This window comes from Eubalaena glacialis, chromosome 15 (assembly GCF_028564815.1).
Source record: "Eubalaena glacialis isolate mEubGla1 chromosome 15, mEubGla1.1.hap2.+ XY, whole genome shotgun sequence".
NCBI lineage: Eukaryota > Metazoa > Chordata > Mammalia > Artiodactyla > Balaenidae > Eubalaena > Eubalaena glacialis.
Window position 1 is genome coordinate 78,680,962 of NC_083730.1, and position 18,305 is coordinate 78,699,266.

The window sequence follows — 18,305 nt, forward strand, 5'->3', positions numbered from 1 at the left end:
GGATTTGTCAATTTCCATGGTGTAAATACTCCCACCATGGCTCATTTCAAGCTACCAATGATTTAAGAACCAACTCACAAATATCCTGAAAATTTAGCAATCAGCTCTTGTGAGCTGGGTTTTGAGTGGAGGAGTGAAAAGATCTGACATTTTAAAAGGTTCCCTTTGGCTGCTATGATGAGAAGAGACTGTGGAGCAGGAGGGCAGAAGTAGGGTGAACAGTGAAGAGGTTATCACAGTCATCTGGGTCAAGGATGATGGACACTTGGAAGGTCCAGTGGCTCAGTGACATCAGGGACAGCATTCCAACAATTCTCTTAATTTTTCCTTCTCATTCACAAAGTGGCTGCCATTGCTCCAGCATTAAGCCCAAGTTCAGGGAATGGAGGTGAAGCCAACAATGTCTGTTTTTTGTGTCAGGAAGGTATAAGTTTTCATGGAAATCCCTAGAAAACTTATCCTTCTATTTCATTGGATTTCATTGGTTTGAACTGTGTCTATAACCACTGCTAACTCTAAAGGAATCTGAGAAGGTGGGCAGTAATTCCAGCCTCTATAGTACTGGCAAACAAGAGGGAATTGGGGTTGGGGGGGGTGCCTGCCACAAAGGCGCATGGCCTTATGGGAACCTATAAAAAGAATTTGACCCAACCTGGAAGCCCAGGAAAGACTTCGCTGAAGAAGTGAGACACTTGAACGAGATCTAAGTATAAGGAATTAACTTAGCAAGGAGGAGAGAGAAGAGTGTTTCAGGAAGAAGAAATAGCATGTGCAAAGGCCCGGGTGGAAGGTTTACAATATCCCAACTGATCTGCCTGCCAACAGCCCTTCCTCTATAAGTCATCCATTACAACAGATCTTTCTCAAAGTCTAATTTTATCCTGTTACACTTTTCCTGAAATCAAAATGGATCCCAACTTCCTACAAGATAAACTCCAAAGCCCCCACTCTGGTGTTGATGGCTGGTCATAATACCATCTATTCTATGAATACAACTTTATCCCCTTCCTTCTGTAGTTGTTGAACCTTCATGTGTGCATGTTTCATATCTCAAACTAGTAAACAGGATAAGGGGACTGGGAGGGTGGGGGAGAAGGAGAGGGTTTACATTTTACATCGAGAGTCACTAAAGCACTCACCGTGACAGTAATATTTGAGCTGAGAAGAAGTGAAGGTAAACTCTGGGAGGACAAGAACTATACCTTGCATCTTTTTTATAACCCCAGGGGCTCAATAAATTCCTGAATAGATGACTACGGAGATGATCTTTATTGCGGGAGCAGGAGCAGATGTAAGCAGCCCATTGAAGAAGCTCTTTAATCATCCAAGTGAGCGATATTAAGGCCGTTACTCGGTGGTAGAGAGGCTGCTAGGAAGGAAATGGACTGGGAGCTCTCAAGGAGAGAACACAGATAACTGGGTGGTACGTTGGATGCGGGGGGTAAGGAAGAGTTTAGGTGGCACTCAGGATTCTGGCTTGAGCAGTTAGGGTGGCAGAATTGCTGATCATCAAGACAAGGGATAGGAATGGGCAAGGTGAGGGGTGGGGACGTGGTGGGGTCCATCTTCAATATGGTATGTGGATCCAGGGCAGCAGGCGTTCATTAGGTACATCTGGATCTCCAGCTGGACCCAGAGATGCACACTGGGAAACCGCTAAAGTCCTAGACTTGGGATTTCGTTTTCCCTGGGCTAGTAATATTAGTTATTTATTGAGCACTCACAGTGTCCAAGATCTGTGCCAGAAACTTCCCATGTGATGATCCCTGTTTAATGACTGAGGAAGCCCAGGTTTTAGGGGGATTACATAACCAGCCCAGGGTCCCGCAGCAAGGATCTGAAAGTCAAGTGGGGCTGCTGAAAAGCTAGTACCCTTAGCCATCATGCTGTATATGCAACATCAATTATTGATTTCTGATTGCAACCATAGATTTCTTCTGAAAGTCTTTTACTTTTTATTTATTTATTATTATTTTTTTTTTTGGCCACACTGCGCGGCATGTGGGATCTTAGTTCCCCCACCAGGGATCGAACCCGTGCCCCCTGCAGTGGAAGCACGGAGTCTTAACCACTGGACTGCCAGGGAAGTTCCTCTGAAAGTCTTTTAAATAAACTTTAAATTTTGTAATAATTATAGATTTACAGAAAAGTTGTAAAGATAGTTCAGAGACTTCCCATGTGCCCTTCATTCAGCTGCCTCTGATGTTAATATCTTACATAACCATGGTGTGTTTGTCAAAGCTAAGAAATTAACATTGATACGATGCTGTGAACTAAACTATCGACTTTATTTGGATATCACCAGTTTTCCTACTAATGTCCTTTTCCTGTTCCAGGAGCCAATTCAGTATACAATATTGCATTTAGCAAAACAGCTTTTTATAATATATTTTTTAAAATTGAGGTATAGTTTATTTACAATATTGTGTTAGTTCCAGGTATACAGCAAAGTGATTCAGTTTTATATATACACATATAGGTACACAATCTTTTTCAGATTTTTTCCATTATAGGTTATTACAAGATACTGAATATAGTTCCCTGTGCTGTACAGTAAATCCTTGTTGTTTATCTATTTTACATATAGTAATGTGTATCAGTTAATCCCATGCTCCTAATTTATCCCTTCCCCCTCCTTCCCCTGTGATAACCATAAGTTTGTTTTCTATGTCTGAGTCTGTTTCTGTAGCAAAAATTTTTTAAATTGTATTTTGAAGTCATCGTTCATCCCCACCCCGATTTCTTTAATCCATTCTTAAAAGCCAATGCAAATGCGCTGTGCTGGCCCTCATGCTGTTCGCTCTCAGCACCATTATTTGCTTGTGCCTCTTCTGCTCTGCTCTGTCTCCAGCTGCTGACCCCTGCAGGCTGCATTGCCCAGGCTCCCTTGTCACTGGTTTCCCACTGGATTTGGTCAGTGGGAGGTACTGGTGTTAGATTGGAAGGCTGGACAAAGGGAGAAACCAGATTTCTCCTCTTCTCTTTGCTTTGGGCTGCAATTCCGGCAGTGGCCACAGCTCCACTGGGGCTATAGTGACCCCTGGACAGGAAATGGCTGTGGCTCCAGCTTCCCCTGGGTGGCCCTGATCCCCAAACCCACCGCTTCCTCCTTCTTCGTGGTTTCCTGCCATTGACAATCGCTGGGTGGCTTTCCCTTCCCCTGGTTGGCCTCTCAATTCTTCCGTCACCCACGTAACTGGTTGCTGTGTTTGAATACCTAGAATGATGTCTGTATTCCTGGTTGGTCCCTGCCTGACACATGTGCCTGAGACCCAGCTCCACACATGGTCCCCTTACCCTTGGGGCCCTGAGCACTGTTACAAAGCTAAAAACGGCTTTCCTTGAGAGGTTCTGTGTAAAAGCTGCAGAGCACCTGAGACAAACTCTCCACGTCAACAGTTTACGGCTGCTGTGGCCACACCAGCCATCCCGACGTCAGCCTGACTCTGCTGACTACATACTCCTTCCTTTTTCAGGGTCGCCAGAGACAATAAAAGCAGGAAGCCCAGATAGTCTACCAAAGTCTCAATCTCTCAGGACGTACAAAGGCGAAGAATACCGTTCATAAAATGGCTTTGGACGTCCTTGCCGTGGCCCCTCTCTACCAAGACCCTGACGTCAACAAAGTAAGGCTGATAGCACAGACAACCAAAAAGTCCACCACCCCGCCGAAACCCTTGCCTCCTACCAAGACCAAACTCACCACCATCGAGACCAAAAGGATCATGTCCGTCCTGGATGAGACCATTCACAAGGTGGAGTTGGTGACCCTGCTGTCATACGTGGCATCCAGTTCCAAGAATTCGGAGGGGATGCTGGGGGAGGACATCATGAAAGTGGTGAGAGAGCACGAGGACCTTTGCCAGATCCTCCTGGATCGCGTCAATTACCTGCAGGAGGAAGAAAGGCAGTTGCAAGAGGAAGAAGAGTTCGAGGATGAACCGTGGTTCCGAGACCGTGTCCTCTCCATAGAGGTGCAGAAATCCCACCTCCCACCCCTTATGCAGCAGATCAAAGGATCCACCAAGACCGTCGTGAGACTGCTGCTCAGTAACCCCCAGGCTGCCAGTCTGTTGCAGGTGCAGACCCTGGGCAGAAGTGCGGAAGCCCAGAGTTTTGTTGATAGCCTGGTAGAACTCCGAGGTTTCCTGTTTGAGAAGCTACTCACTAGTCCCATGGAAGCCAGAGACAAGACTCAGTTCATCCAGGACATCACCAGACGGAATCAGAGGAACCAAGAAATCATCGATACTCTGGAAAATGAATTGGCAGCCTGCATGAGGAACAGGGATGCAGAGGTATCACTGCACAGTATTGGTCAGGTTATAGAAGGAGCCCCAGGGAAGAGCCCAAATCTTTTGGCATTTGTTTGTTTGTTGTTTTTTTTTTAAGGAATTCCTTTATTTTTTTATTATTTATTTATTTATTTATTTATTTTTGGCTGTGTTGAGTCTTTGTTTCTGTGCAAGGGCTTTCTCCAGTTGTGGCAAGCAGGGGCCACTCTTCATCGCGGTGCGCGGGCCTCTCACTATCGCGGCCTCTCTTGTTTTGGAGCACAAGCTCCAGACGCGCAGGCTCAGTAGTTGTGGCTCACGGGCCTAGTTGCTCCACGGCATGTGGGATCTTTCCCAGATCAGGGCTCGAACCCGTGTCCCCTGCATTGGCAGGCAGATTCTCAACCACTGCGCCACCAGGGAAGCCTGGCAGTTGGGTTTTTTCCTCAGTGATTTAAGTAGCTGTTTTCATTCATTTACTCCATAAATATTGTTTTGAGCACTTACCGGTGCCAGGTCTTATAAATGATGAGTCCACATGGTCCCAGCCTCATGGAGTTCATGATAGGGAAGGTAGGTCTTAAAGAGCTGATTTAATTACAGTTTTGAGAAGTACAAGGAAGGGTAAGTATAGGGTGCTATAAGAGAGTGTTATAGGAGACCTGAACTTGGAACTCAGGGACGTTGAAGCCAAGACATGAAGAATGAGAGGGAGTGAACCAGGCAAGTGAGGTAGAGAGAGACCTTCCAGGCCAAGGCTGGATAGTAAATACTTAATTTAAGGCTTTGCTGGCAGATGACACAGGGCCTTTGAGGCCTAATCGAGGAATGTGGTCTTTGTCCTGAGGGTAAGGGGCAGGTAGGAGGGGTGGAAGCTCTAGAAGAATTTTTAAGAGGGGAAAGGATAACATTATCCCAACCTAATAATAACCATTTGGGGACACATACTATGTGTTATTCTTTACACACATTTTCGCACTAACAACTAGCAAAGTCCCTGGGAAGTGGCGTATAAGTATAGGTTTGGCTGCTAAAACAGAGACCCCAAATAAGAGTGGCTTAGTCAAGCTGGTGATGTATTTCTGTTTAACAGAGAGCTGGCATGGAAGCTCTGCTTCGTAAACTCGTCAGGGGTCCAGGTTCCTTGCTGCTGGCTTCTCGGCTGTCCCCCACATGGGACTTCTAACTGTGGACCCAGAAGGCTGCTCCAGCTTTCCACCGTCATGTCACCACTGGTCCAGCCAGCAGGAAGGAGGAAAGGGGAGGAGGGGACTTTGTCCTGCCCTTTTGGGACATCACCTAGAAGCAGCATTCATACAGTTCTTAGCTACACCCAGCACTAGCGATGCTAGGAAAGTGGTCTGTAGCTGGGGCCACCTTCCCAGTGAAACGTTCTGCTCTACAGCCTTTCTGGGGAGGACAGGTCCTGGGGGACAGCCAGCCAGCACTGCCACATTTTCATCGCCCTGTGATAGATGAGAGATCAAGGCCACCCTCCCTCCCCGATGCACTAGCTTAGGGGGGTCCCCCCTTCCTTATGTTCTCTCCGACTTTGTCCTGTAAAGCATTCATCAGGGTTTGTTGATGAGTATTTGTGTGATGATTTGATGATATGATTGGGGTCTGGCTCCCCCACAAGAGGACAGGGACCTTGTCTCTCTTGGCCCTCCACTGTGTCCCTAGTGGGCCTGGCACAAAAAGGGGGACAAGGTAATTATCTGCTGAGTAGAGAGATGACAGGCTCCTGGGTGCTCAGGGGAGACCACTCATAGGTTGGAGGGGTGTCACCTAGGGACAGGAAGAGGACTTCCAAGTGGCTTTGCTGGTTTCATTTGGGTAGTGGAAACAGCTTGTGGCTGCCAAGTTGGACAGATCTGGGGTCAAATTCCATTTCTGCCAGGTGGGCAGATTTCATCAGGTCACTGGATCTCAGTGTAAAATGAGAGGATGACACCAGTAAGGCACGTTGAGGGGTCCACAAGGAAAGCTCTGACTGCGAATAGTACTGCCTGCTTCAAACCCAACCCCTGAAGGCTGAAGACTTGCCCACAGGACAGGCTTGCCTCAAACCCCTCCCCATCCCGCCTCCCACTCCCTGAGTACAGGAAGTGAGCTCAGACCCGCTGCGGCCCTGCTGCCAGCTGCCCCCAGCCCGAGGCTGCTGGCCTGAGCCAGCCACAGCACCGGTGTGTTCAGAGGGACACCCTAGCGCTTGTGATCAGCCTTTGGAGTTTATTTACGAAACAGCGGCGCCCCCCCCAACCCCAATTCCTGTTTTATTTTATTTTATTTTTTTTTAATTTTTATTTATTTATTTATTTATTTATTTTTAACATCTTTATTGGAGTATAATTGCTTTACAATGGTGTGTTAGTTTCTGCTTTATAACAAAGTGAATCAGCTATACATATACATATATCCCCATTTCCCCCCCCCCCTTGAGCCTCCCTACCACCCTCCCTATCCCACCCCTCTAGGTGGTCACAAAGCACCAAGCTGATCTCCCTGTGCTATGCGGCTGCTTCCTACTAGCTATCTATTTTACATTTGGTAGTGTATGTATGTCCATGCCGCTCTCTCACTTCATCCCAGCTTACCCTTCCCCCTCCCCATGTCCTCAAGTCCATTCTCTACATCTGCATCTTTATTCCTGTCCTGCCCCTAGGTTCTTCAGAACCTTTTTTTTTTTTTTTTTTTTTAGATTCCATATATATGTGTTAGCATACGGTATTTGTTTTTCTCTTTCTGACTTACTTCACTCTGTATGACAGACTCTAGGTCCATCCACCTCACTACAACCAATTCCTGTTTTAGAACCGACTGAGGGGCAGGAGCCAAGCCAGGCCCTCAAGGGGAGAGTGGGGGGGGGCAATCCCTGCGGTGTGTGTTTAGCTCTCACTTTCATGCATCGCGCCAAGTGTCCCTGGCAACTAGGCACTCCCCTGCTGTGCCCCGGGCAGGAGCGTCGCGCTGTCGCAGACCTCTCCTCCTGTGACCCCACTCAGGCGCGCCTGTGCACTTCACTCACGCCGGGAAATAGAGGATGGTGGCCACGAACGTGGGCTCTGGATCAGACAGACCTGGCTTCAAATTCCATCTCAGCTGCACAACCCCAGACAGACTCAACCCCCCTGAGCCTCAATTTCCCGGTCTCTAGGCAGGCTGTCCCCGTCTGTCCTCCGGGGCCAGGGCTGGGATTTGGTGAGGTAGTAGCGCCCCGTCCTGAGGGGGCTGCAGGCACGCCAGCCTCTCCTGCGACGGCTGATGATCGCGGAGGTACCCTGGAGCCTCTCTTCTTCCTGGCCCAGGTGGAGAAGCAGAACTTCGTGATCCAAGAACTGAAAAACCACCTGCACCAGGTGCTCAGGTTCTCAGAGAACAGCCTCCTTCGCACCAAGCAGGAGGCCGAGAGGCGGCAGAAGGCGGACTTCCGGGCCTCGCAGGCCCGTGTGGCCAAGATCCAGCAGGAGATCCTGCTGCTGCGGTCGCAGTTCAACAGCCTGGTCACGGAGAACCGGCAGGCGGAGCAGGCGCTGAGGAAGGTGCCCCGGGGAAGCGGGGCAGTGGGGGCAACGGGGCCCCTGGGGCAGGGGAGGGGGTGAAGGGAGGGCCAGGCGCAGGGCTTGGGGTGGGGAGCAGTTCCCTGGGGAGAAGGGTGCAGGGAAGCCCAGGATGGACGCAGTATCCCTCGGGAGGCGGGAGGGAGCAGCACACAGGCCCAGGGGCTGGGGGCAGAGAGATCAGGTCCTGCTGCACGCCAGCTCTGTGACCTTGGGCAAGTTCCTGAACTCCTCTGAGCCCCACAAGGAGGATGATACCCACGTTTCCTGCAAAGGAAATGAAGGCGCACAGAAACCTCTGGCAAATCTCTTAACTCCCTCCAAGCCTTAGCTTTCACATTTTTAAAATGAAAGTGATTGAGTAGGCCTTAATGAGTTGCTATGAGAATTAGATGGGATGATGGGTAGACAGCTGGTAGCACCTAGTAGGTGCTCAATAAATATCCTTTTTTTCATCTGCCTTCTCCATCGTCTCAGCCAGGACCCAGGCCCAGCATGCACCCAGTTTGCTTCCGAATCCCTTTCCTCACAAAGGGCACCCTTTCTAACACTTGTTCTCAGATTCGTTTTTGTTTCACTACACTTTTGAGCATCTGATGGAAGCACTGGGCCTCTCCCCCATGAAAAGGCACAGAAGCACATACCCATGGTTGGGGGGGACAATTCTTGGGTCCCAGGCCCCCGGAAGCCAGCCCATCCGTGGTGCCCAAGTTACGAACTCTTGCACTGTAGGACTAAGGAGCTGATTTTTTTTTTTAATTGAGGTGAAATTCACATAACATAAAATATAACCGTTTAAAGTTATTCAATGGCACTTAGTATATTCACAATGTCGTACAACCACAACCTTTATCTAGTTCCAAAATATTTTCATCACCTCCAGATAAAACCCTGTACTCATTAAGTAGCTTCTCCCCCCCCAACCCCGCCCCAGTCCCTGGCAACCACTAATCTACTTGTTGTCTCTATGGATTTGCCTATTCTGGACTCTTCATGTAAATGGAATCATACAATATGTGGTCTTTCGTGTCTGGCTTCTTTCACTTAGCATTGCACTTTCAAGGTTCATCCACATAGCATTGACCGATACTTCACTCCTTTTTATGGCAGAATAGCATTCCATTGTATGTACAGGAGCTGATCTTTTAAAAACAAAATTAGATCACGTCCCTCCACTGTATCTAAATCCACCCAACAGCTTCCACTCTCCCTTACGTTAGAAACCAAACTCCTTCCACTGCTGACACACTCTCTGTGACACAGCTTCTCACTCTGAGCTCAATGGGACCATTCTCCTCCCCGGCCACGCCATTCCAGCCACACTGGCTCAGTTCCTACTCTTTAAACATCACCAGCTTGTTTCACCTCAGGGCCTTTGCACCTGCCGCTCCCTCTGCCTACAATGTTCTGGAGCCGGACTGCTGGCTTCAAATCCAAGCTCCACCACCCATTAGCTCTGTGATCTTGGGCCAAGTGAGTTAGCACATCTGATCCTCCGTGTCCTCGCCTGTGAAATGGAGAACGTACCTTGTGATGTGGATTCAGGAGGCGAGGCGTGATGCAGGGCCTGCTGATGCAGAGCGGGCTGAGTGCTTTTTATTGTTAATATTAGTCCATCACACAATGACTAATTGAATTTTTTTTAGAAAAAATATAAAGTGGAAACGGAAATTGAGAACTGGATCCAGAAATACGATTTGGAGATGAGTGAAAAGCAGGTATTTGTCTGCCTAAGTCTCTCTCAAGTGTGTTTCCCAAGATCCTCTAGGAATGGGGGTGAGGGGTGGAGTAGAGAAGCCCTAGTATGGTCCATGGTCTATGCCAAGTTCTGGGCCTCTCCAGAGTGGTTTCCCTGCCCCTTTCTTAGGCTCAAGGGTTTGTCTAGCTTGGGGCAGTGAGGGGAGCGGTGGGAAAGGAAGGAGCCAGAAGCTGCGAGCCACTAAGATGTGTTTGACACCAGGCCCAAAGATCTTGGCTCCATCTACTGTCAATATCCCAGACTCCCTGTTCCCTCCTGCTCAGCTCCTGCTAGCAGCCCCCTAAGCCGGGACTCATCCCCGCGGGATTCAAGCATTCACCTCCACCACTTCACTCAGTCACTCAGGAACTTTCTACCGAGTGCTTAGATGTGCCAGGTGCTGGGCTCCAGCGGTCAAGAAAGTCCCCATTGTCATCTGGAGGTTCTACCCTAGTGGCACTTACTCGCTGTGTGACCCTAAGCAAGGGACTTGACCTTTCTGAGCCCGTTTCTGCATGTGATCACGTAACAGCCACGCTGGAAACACGGTGGGGATTTAACATGTCACTGTTGTCACAGGTGCTTGTACAGCACAGGATCTGGCCTGGAGGAGGTGCTCAGGGAATAGTAGCCTAAAAACGGGGTGCCCTTAAGCCTGCACCCAGCTCTGTGATAACATCGGTGGCCCACAGCCCCGACTTTGGGGCAGGGAGGCCTGGTGAGCACTGGAAGTGACATCAGCCTCTGAGTGGTCAATGTCGGGTGTGCTGTCTGATCCTGAGTGCTCTACGAAGGGGGAGACTTTGGAGGCTGTGCTCTTGCTTCCCTGTTCCCAATGAGGGTGGTGGGTTAATGATGGCAGAGACCGAGTCCACTTAGCTCTGTGTCCTCTGGAAGTACTTTTCTTCTGGTAGATGCCTGGTGGGAGTGGGGGGATGGACGTTGCATCCATCCCGTCATTTAATCCTGGAAATAGCTCCCACCCCTGCTCCTGGGTTTGGAATTGTCCCCATGTTTCAGATGAGGAAAAATGACGGCTTGAAAGGTGAAGCCCCTCAAGATGCGGCTGAGCTGAGATTGGAAGCCCAGCCTGCCCAGCCCATGAGCCGTGTTCTTTCCTCCTTCCTGAAACTATTTCAGCTGGGTCCCACGGCAAACTCAGATGGACCGTATCAGCTCTCCCATTCTCATCTGGGCCTCAGATGCAGAAAGGCTTAGCGTAGGCGGCATTGCTGGGGCGGAAGCGCCTTCGGGAAGGGTGGGAACAGAAGAGGGTGGCAGGCGGTGCTCTGTGCCTGGAGACCCCTACCCCCTGCCTCTCACCCCAGGAGGAGTACGAGGAGCTGGATGTCATCCACAAAGAGGAGAAGCTCCAGCTGGAGGAGCTGAAGAAACGGCATGACGTGCTGGTGGAAGAGTTCTCCCAGATCCAGGCCGAGCAGGAGATCAGCGCCAAGAAGAGGCTGGAAGCCGAGCAGGAGATGGTGCACATGGTGCGGGCTGCCACGCTCATCCAGGCCCTGTGGAAGGGCTACCTGGTCCGCTCCATGCTCAGGTCCAAGAAGAGGAGGCGGAGCAAGAGCAAAGTGAAGGAGAAGGGCAAGGGCAAGGGCAAGGAGAAGGGCAAGGAGAAGGGCAAGGGCAAGGGCAAGGGTAAGAAATGAGTCCTTCCCCCAGCCTGCCCAGACCCCTGCCCTCACCATGATCTTACCTCTCACTCGAGAGCCGGCCTGGAAGCCCCTGGGATGTGGAGCCCTGCGATTCATGGCTGTAACACTTTTTCAAAATTAAAAACCCTTTTAAACCACAGCCTACAAATAAACTTCACTTTACCCAGGGCCATTGGGTGCGTGTCCATGCTGCAGATGCCGTTTCCACGAGGGGAACACACAGGCTGGGTGTCAGCACGTAACCATTCCTTCGTTTAGCCTCGGTGGGAAGCCGGACCCTGGGCTGCAGCCCCCTCGGTCCCAGCCCAGAAGCTGCCATGACTGCGATGGACACATCACCCACCAAGACAGCTGGGTGTGGGCCACAGCTGCCCACAGGGGAGGGCGGGGCAGGCAGAGAACTCCAGGAGGAAGAGGGAGGGTTTCAGGCTGCACTCTGCCCCTGCTCTGGGTATCAATTTGCCCACTTCTCCCTGCTTTAGCACCGTGAAAGCTCGGGGGTCCTGAGGTCATAAACCAGCAACCTCACATTAGCCTTATTCAGTGTCCAGGTAGTTGAAGAATATATATTTTAATTCACTACTGGCGTTTTTTTTTTTTTAAGTCTTTATTGACTTTGTTACAATATTGCTTCTGTTTTATGTTTTGGTTCTTTGGCCGTGAGGCATGTGGGATCTTAGCTCCCTGACCAGGGATCGAACCCGCACTCCCTGCACTGGACCACCAGGGAAGTCCCCACTGCTGGCATTTAAAAAATCAGAGGCTACTGCTTAAAAATGCCTGTTCTGGAAAAATCTCATCATCCAGATAGCCCGGGCCTGCATATCTTCTAAAGGTGAGCAGGAACGCCCCCTTTAGATGGCAGAGACAGGTGGTCCCAGTCCCCACCACTCCCAACTGTCTTCCAGCCACCGTGGCCTCAGTGTCAGTCGCCCCTTATCATCATACTTGGGCGGTTGCTTCCTTTTTTTAGTACAGTTTGGAGGAAACAGGTATCTGTGGCCAATGTCTACTAAAACATAGGGGGAAGGGATAAAGGCAAATGAGAGCTGAATTTCAAGTAAAACTGAGGAGGGAGGGAACTAATTCTTCACGAGAGTTCTAGGAAATTTAAACACCCTACACCTTTAAAATGCTGTTTGTGCCAAGAGCGTGGCTCGCTTGCGTCCCTCACGGCCCACCGGAGCCGTGTAGGCGTCTGAACGTGCGCCCCTGGTCCTGGGCACTGTTGGTCCCTCCCAGACTGTTCCCCAGGAGTGTCTGCTCTTCCCTTCCCCAAAGGTGGAGGCACAGAACCAAAGATGTGGCTTCCAGCTGGCCTCTCCGGAATCCCGGTGCTTCCTGGAGGTGCATCAGGACAAGGAGAGGCCCAAGGCGTGGCCTCCACCCAATCCACCAGGATGCTGGGATTCTGGGTGCAGCTCCATCAGAGCAAAGGCTTTGCTGTTCTTCCTGAGGGGCCTGACCCAGGATGGTGCGGGGCAGGAGGCAGGTGGGCCCTGATCATTTAGGCTTCCTTCCCGAGTGCTCTCCAGGTGCCATGTGGAACTTTCTGGTCTTCTTGGACCCCTCAATTTAGCAAAGTCCTAGTCACTGTGTTTTTTTTTTTTTTTTACAGTAGGAAATGTATATCATATATATATACATATGATTTCAAAACAAGTCAACTCTAGCCTGTATTCTGAGCTCAGGAAGAATCAGCTAACCCCCCAATTAGTGGTATTAGCTAGAAACCAACGGGAGGAGGATTAGTTGCCCACCTGCCACTGTCATGTTTGCTATGTTATTTAACTTTGTTATTTAAATCAACTCAGGCCTAACACTGGCCTTTATCCTAAGGAAAAAGAAATTAGCAAAACTCACGGCTTCGATGAGCTACTGATATATTTAATACACGAAAATAAATACATGACTATTAAAATTTTAAATGTCCACCTACATATCACCTTGTGTTCCCTGCTGGTCCACATACTGTGCCTGGGAAAATTCCTGAGGCGTCCAGACTCAGCTGGAAACTCATCCTAAGCAGGAGCTTGGCTTGAAGGGAGGGAGAAGGAACCCTCCGGGTTGGCGATCATACGATTTATTCACACTTGGTGGCGAGACAATGTTGTGGGTGTGATGGAGGGGGTGGGGGGACCCTCCCGGGGGACACCCCTGGGTTGGCACTGATATGCTGCGTGGCTATGACAGAACTTGAGACAGGGATCTCAAGAGGCGGCCCTCATATCCACATCAGTGGCAAAAGCAGGGAGCAACCGGAGGTTGTCAGAAGAAAGGGCGGCACTGCCCACCCTCGCTCTGTCTGCCCCCAGGAGTGCTTTGCCAATGCCTGGTGGTCTCCCCAAAGGCCCGCCCACCAGTGCCATCCTCTGAAACTCTGCCCTTTGCTGTGACCCCATGGGCAAACCTGCAGAAAAGACCAAGAAATTCATTTCCAAGGTGGCTTTGGTTTCTGGGTGGCTCCGCCTCGTCGGGGGGTAACTGGCACTGAAACACTGACTGAATGAGCCCTGGGAGTCACCAGGGGGCTCCGGAAGGTCACTCCTGACGGGGAAGGTCTGGGATCTCGAGGCCCATTTGTGCAGGGGGTACTGGTGGGTGGGTGACTTGTGCTGGGGACATTAAGGTGGGTGAGGGAATAGGAACGCTCCCGTCTCGGAGGGCGTGGAGAGTCTAACCCATCCACGGACAACCTCCGGGAGTCTGCCACCACCCTGCGCTCTGTCTTCGAGGGACCAGCTGGGTGAATGGCTCGCACTGGAGTCTCCCTGGGGCGGGGTGAGTGGCTGCCCCTAGGGGTAGCTGGGGGTGTCCAGAAGACGGCATGGAGCTTTGCAGCATCCCCCTTCGCCATCCACGGGGCCTCCCAGCCGGCGCCCTCAGGTCGGGAGCCAAAGAGTGACTCATCGCAGTAAGAAGGAGTGTGGCCAATCAGTCTGGTAAGGGAAGAGAAACAGTGAGCTGGGGAAATAAACCCTAAAAACCTTGCCCACCCCCACCCCCTGCCAGGCAGCTGCAGCAGCAGAGGGTTGCTTATAGGTCCCAGAAGTCCCTGTCTCCCAGCCTGGCACCCGCAGTGAGGCCACAGCCCTCATGTACCACTACCCCCATCTCTGCTATTTTTCCCCTGCCAAGTATCCAGTCCCCCTGCATCCTGCCCCACCCCACCCCCACTCCCTGGCATGTGCCCCAGGCCAGGCCAGTTTGCATATCCCATCCTCCTGACCACACTGATTGGCTCAGGAATAACCACATGACCCATTCTGCACAATAAGGGTCTGCCTTAGGACCTTTGCAGAAACTACTAGGAGAGAAATGTTTTTCTTCCACCTAGCCCTGAAGAACTGGCAGGATATAAGGGCTAAACGGCTGGTGGCCATCTCACCTGGGATGTGTAAGAGAAAGCTGCACGAAAACAGAGACAAAATCCCAAGAATGTTTTGAGCCCCTGTTATATGAGCCCCAAATGCCCTTTTTCTGCTGAAGCCAGTTTGGGTAAGTCTTCTGTCACTTGCAACCAAGAGTCCTGATTAATATAAACTTAGTCTTTATAGCCTTCACTTTTTCTCTTAACCCACCACTTTTCCCTTTTTGTAGCGGCCTTGTCAGCCGAACCCTCTGCAGTCATGCGGCCCTTCCAACTATATATTTGAAATTGCACAGCCCAGCACCTGGCATGTAGAGGGTTCTCAGTTTGAACTTCCGTGATCTGGCCTCATCACCAGAGCAGCTTTTAAAATTTTTGCATATTTACTCAGGGCTTTTCATGTGTAGGTCCAGGACTCAGCATGTCACTTGTGTGTCATCTCATTTCGCACAACACCCACAGGAGGGCGATATAATCCCATTTTACAGACAAGAAAACTGAGGCATAGGGAGGGTAAAAAGGAGGGTACAGACAAGATTCAAATCCAGCCCCCTGCTCAAGGACCCAAGCTCTTGATCACTAAGTCAGACTTCAGTGCCTTCTAGGCCTCTCACCTTTAATTAGATTCATTCAGCAATTTTTTTTTAATTAGTCCCACAAACATTCATGGCATACCTATGAGGTGTCAGGTCCATGGTTTTTGGCCAGGACTAAAAGTGCTTCCATTCCCAAACTGCAAGTCTTTGAAAAGTCAACCTTTTGCCACTTGATTTAGCTGTTCAAAACCATACCTGGTTGATACCTATGTCTGTCTGGTACCAAAGTTGCTGCTCAATAGCATCTCTAACTCTTATGTACCTTCTAACTTGACACCCTCTACTTGTCAGCATCCAGCATAAAATTCCATCCTCCAGGAGAGCATGGGGTTGACTGTTATCTCCCTTGTTTTGGACACCATACTTCTGTTAATGCAGCCTACGCTGACACCAGCATTTTCAGCCATGCTGTAGCTGTCAGTGCTGCTAATGTCAACCTGAGCCTGCCTTGTGGTCCACGGCAATTGTCAGGTGGACATAATAATAATGGGGACTTGCTTTTATCTCTGTTGAATTTTATCTCCTTAAATAAACACTATTCCCATTCTCAACTAATATACGTGCCTCTTGGCTCAGAATGGATCCTAAATATGATTGGCTAGTTATTATGGACTGAATTGTATCCTCCCAAAATTCATGCTGAATTTTAAAGAGGTAATTAAGGTTAAATGAGGCCATAAAGGTGAGGCCCTAATCCAATAGTATTTGTGTCCTTATAAGAAGAGGAAGAGGCACCAGGAGTGTACACGCTCACAGAGAAAAGCCCATGGGAGGACCCAGTGAATAGGTGGCCATCTGCAACCCAAGGATAGGTAGGCTTCAGGAGAAACCAACCCTGCTGGCATCTTGACCTTGGACTTCAAGCCTCCAGAACTGTGAAAAAAAAAATTTCTGTTGTTTAAGCCCCCCAGTCTATGGTATTTTGTTATAACAACCCTGATTGACTAATATACTAGTCTTTCATGTCTTTGCTCAAGACACTGATGACAATAAATAAGATAGAGCCCTCAGGCCTCCCTTCAGGCTGATATTAATCAAAATAATTCAAATAATCTAATTCGAACCTACAATAATAACCACTGGCATTAGATCCTGTTTTTCCAAATTGTTCGTGAAAATGCAGCAAGAACCATTTTCAAAATGACTTGCTGAAGTTCAGAATCATCACATTTATGTCATTTCATGGATCAACCACACGAATAATTTCATGCAAATTGCTGTGTGATCTTGGGCAAATCACCTGACCCCTCTGGGCCTCAGAAGCCCATTCTAAGACATTTGGGGATGGGTATTCCACCATCACAACCATTATCACTACCATTTACCGAGAGCTTCCTAAGTGTCAGGTTACCGTGCCCAGCACTGTACATGTCTCATCCCATTTAACCTTCTCGATAATCCCATTAGGTCCCACCTTCCACTGTGAGGAAACTGTGGCTCAGAGAGGTCAAAGTGCTTGCCCAAAGTCACATGGCATGTGAACAACAGGGCATCTTCCCATCCTGTTACCTGTATTTGTTCTTCTTCCTTGGTGCGAGGGTCAGGGTCTTGTCCCTGGAGGAGGTAGTCTCACAGCTCCCGTTGGCCCCTGAGGGCTGTGACGCCCCTGTACCCACTCCTCTGGTTCTGCTGACCTTCCTCATCCAGGGTGGGTCAAAGACTGGTGGTGTGGGCTGGGTGCCTGCAGGACTGCCAAACAAAGTCTCATCCACGTATGACGGCCTAACCTTGACCCGGCAGCTGCCCCGGCAGCGGTGCTGAACGTGGAGGGTCTGCATCCCACTGACGGCCAGCTCCACCGGGGTCTTCACGCTGTTCATGGTCCTGGGTGACAGCAGGTGTGCTCCGCCTGCCAGTCCCTGCCTCCAGGTCTCCCTATGAAAAGTGGTCACGGTGGCAACCATCTGTCATCAGCAAAGACTGGCAATCTCTTAAGTCCCCGTCCCCAGGGCAAAAAGGTCACGTTCTCCCTCAACCAGTCCTCCTCAAAGGGGAGCTGCCAATCCCAGGGGACATTTCGGAAAATTGACTTTTTTTGAGTTGTTGTAATGACGGGGAGAAGGGTGCTACTGGCAAATATTTAATGAGTAAATATGCATTCCTAGCATACAGTGTGTACTCAGTAGATATTTGTAGAATGCTATGGGGGTGAAGAATAGATTGGGCCTGTGCCTACTTTAGCACCAACCAGAAAACAAACTATGGTGGCGGGGGGCAGACAGGGCAGGCTCCTATATCCTGTACATATCTATGGGGCAGGAATAATAACCAGCATAGATCCCATGCCTACCTCCTGCAAAGAGCTCTACAAGCATTGTCTCATTTAGTCTTCTCAGCAGTCCTGTGAGGTAGCTTCCATTATGTCCATTCTACAAATGACAAAACTGAGGCTTCAAAAGATGAAGTCACAAGTGTAAGTCCCACCTACACAGCTAAAACAGTGGAAATAGAATTTGAACCTGATAGGAGTCTAGAGCTTGTGTACTTAACCATTCTACTACTGGGGGATTACACGCAGCCCGCCAACTGCCCCACATTCACCGATCCCCAAGTCAATGTCCCGGCTGATGTTCGAGGTGCCCGCATTCTGGAGTTATTTTCCTACCTGAGCATCTTGGCTGGCTGACGTCGGCCGCAACCCACAGCGCCCCCTTCCCCCAGGCCTGGACTCCTTTGCGGGGACGCTTGGGCACCTGTGGCGCGCGGTACATCCGAGATCTGCAGCTCTGAATCCCGGGAGCACGCGACCCCCGGCAGCTCAGGGCGCCCCCGGCCCCCGCCTGGGGGACCGCGCGGGCAGACTCAACCGGGGAAGCCGAGCCCTAGCGATGTATGCTCCGCGCGCGCATCAAACAGCAACCCGCGAGCGGTAAAGCGGCACGGGGCGGGGCGGGGCGGGGCGGCCAGAACCATTCGCTCCCGGGGGGGGGATTAGGTCACCCTGTTCCGGACGCCCCCGGAGCTCCCCAAAGCCTCGGAGAGGGGTCTCCAGCGCCAATGAGGGGCGTGTGTGTGTGCGTATGTGTGTATGCATGCCAAGCCTCCGGAAGCTCCAGAAGGTGAGGGAACGCAGCCTGGGCGCCCCCCCCACGCCCTG

General features: G+C 50.3%; 2 protein-coding genes across 3 annotated transcripts; one reads left to right on the forward strand and one right to left on the reverse strand.

The window, feature by feature from the left end:
- The first annotated feature begins 3,569 nt into the window (after positions 1 to 3,569).
- Positions 3,570 to 11,369, forward strand: IQCD (IQ motif containing D). Its single transcript, XM_061170068.1, has 4 exons — positions 3,570 to 4,298; positions 7,583 to 7,816; positions 9,481 to 9,552; positions 10,901 to 11,369. The coding sequence occupies exons 1-4, from the start codon at positions 3,570 to 3,572 to the stop codon at positions 11,234 to 11,236; spliced, it is 1,371 nt and encodes a 456-aa protein (XP_061026051.1). The 3' UTR covers positions 11,237 to 11,369.
- A 1,744-nt stretch (positions 11,370 to 13,113) lies between these two features.
- RITA1 (RBPJ interacting and tubulin associated 1) lies at positions 13,114 to 18,075 on the reverse strand. 2 transcript variants are annotated; one of them, XM_061169689.1, is made up of 4 exons: positions 17,814 to 18,075; positions 17,499 to 17,577; positions 16,718 to 17,083; positions 13,114 to 14,181 (listed from the first exon to the last, which is right to left on the reverse strand). In XM_061169689.1, the coding sequence occupies exons 3-4, from the start codon at positions 17,026 to 17,028 to the stop codon at positions 13,674 to 13,676; spliced, it is 819 nt and encodes a 272-aa protein (XP_061025672.1). In that variant the 5' UTR covers positions 17,029 to 17,083; positions 17,499 to 17,577; positions 17,814 to 18,075; the 3' UTR covers positions 13,114 to 13,673. The 2 variants fall into 2 exon arrangements, with proteins under 2 accessions (XP_061025672.1, XP_061025671.1); XM_061169688.1 differs by lacking the exons at positions 17,499 to 17,577; positions 17,814 to 18,075 and having other exon boundaries at positions 16,718 to 17,112.
- Positions 18,076 to 18,305: the final 230 nt, after the last annotated feature.